Genomic DNA, 1,642 nt, shown 5'->3' on the forward strand with positions numbered 1-1,642 from the left:
GAGCGCGGTCCATTGGATCACCCGCCACTTCACTCACAGCGAAAGCCGTTTTGTGTAAGGAGGCTCGAAGTTTGCGCGCAAGACTTGTTGAGGTTAATGTTACTTCAGCACAGGGATCCAGCAATACTCGTACCATCACATATGGCTCGTCGTTGCAACTTATTTTCACCATGGCTGTGGGGAGGAGAACTAGTCATGAACGAGATGCATCCCGGGTAGATTTGGATGTCACAGGAGATATATTTCTGGTGCGAGAAAATTTCGCCGCCGAATGTTTATTTTATGGCGGGGCTTCTTGCTTACGGTCGATGGGGTGGAGCATTGTGTGATGACGGGTTAGACAGACCATGCAAGTCCCAGGGGATGGGCAATTATTTGCAGAGTAACCTGGTCTCAAGCAGTTGAAACAAAGACCCGCCTTCGTGGCGACTTCTCGCCAGTACATTGAAGTACGGCGCATGAAACTGCTACAGCGAGCTATGTAATGCGGGCCGCGCCATTTCTCACATGGAGTTGGAGCCGCTCGAAGAGCCAAAGCCCTATAGCTGCGTTGCTCTAAATGTGTAGGTGTGTAGGCTCGGTTCGCTGAGACACTCAGTGACCGCGAAAATTCTTCAGATGTTAGAGTGCGATATCGTCGTTGTAGAAACGGAGAAAGACCAGCGTAGGCAGCCGAATTATCGATCTCTATGTCATGGTATGCATCAGCGCGCTCGAGTTCGTCCTCCCAAGCTCTTCGAGTGTCTGGATTAACACATGTGGTAGCTATCGATACGGACCAATCATCCCACATGTCCACGGGGCGACAGAGAGTTCGAAGTTGATCGCGGTGACGATCCAGTGTGTCGTTCAGTCGTTGGAGTCCCGCAGCAGTCTCGTGTCGCATTGTTGCAGTGTTGCGTAAGGCCTTGAGGTGGTCTCGTACCAATAAGCGCGGGTGTTCATAGCAGGTCTCCAGTAATGCCCATGCCGTCGCATAGTTTGCGCCTATCACTTGCGTTATTTCTATTGCGCTCTTTGCCTCGCCTTGAACTTGAGCCTTTAAACAAAACATCCGCTCGACGTCACTGAAATGTGCGTTCGCATGTATAAGATTGCGAAAGTGATCGCGAAACGTCTCCCAATACTCGCGTCTTCCAAAAAACAGTGGAACGTCTATGGTCTGCGTAAGAGTTTGCAACATAATTCGGCTTCCGACTTGTCCAGAATTGTTGCGGAACATAGTCGTAACACATCACTCAGCGCCATTTGCGTAGTCAACAAATTGTGATCTTCCCTATAATGATTGTTTAATCAGCTCGACAATTGATGGAGCAATGGCAATTGAGTTGAACCCCGCTTGCCAAAGACACCATAATCAATAAATAAAAGGAAGAAGAAAACTATTTGCGTTGCATGCAGGTGCGTGCTTGGAAGCCTAAAAAAAAAAAGAAAAAAGAAAGAGATGGAGATAGGAAATCGCTCGACTATTCCTTTGGCCTCCATGTTTTATCGTCTTGGAACCCTTAAAGAAAGACTAAATGGTACTTGGGAGAGGGAAAGAGAGAGAGAGATTTATGCAGGAAGGTTTACGACTGCATCTCCTCCCCTGCAAGTGATGAGAGATTGCGCGATCATGTATTAACAGCTATGTGTGGGAGAT

The 1,642-nt window shown here is 48.1% G+C and overlaps 1 protein-coding gene across 1 annotated transcript; it reads right to left on the reverse strand.

The window, feature by feature from the left end:
- Positions 1–280: 280 nt before the first annotated feature.
- LOC117171092 lies at positions 281–1,222 on the reverse strand. The gene has a single exon (XM_033358145.1). The coding sequence runs from the start codon at positions 1,220–1,222 to the stop codon at positions 281–283; it is 942 nt and encodes a 313-aa protein (XP_033214036.1).
- Between the last annotated feature and the right edge of the window lie 420 nt (positions 1,223–1,642).

This window comes from Belonocnema kinseyi, chromosome 4 (genome assembly GCF_010883055.1).
Source record: "Belonocnema kinseyi isolate 2016_QV_RU_SX_M_011 chromosome 4, B_treatae_v1, whole genome shotgun sequence".
Classification (NCBI taxonomy): domain Eukaryota; kingdom Metazoa; phylum Arthropoda; class Insecta; order Hymenoptera; family Cynipidae; genus Belonocnema; species Belonocnema kinseyi.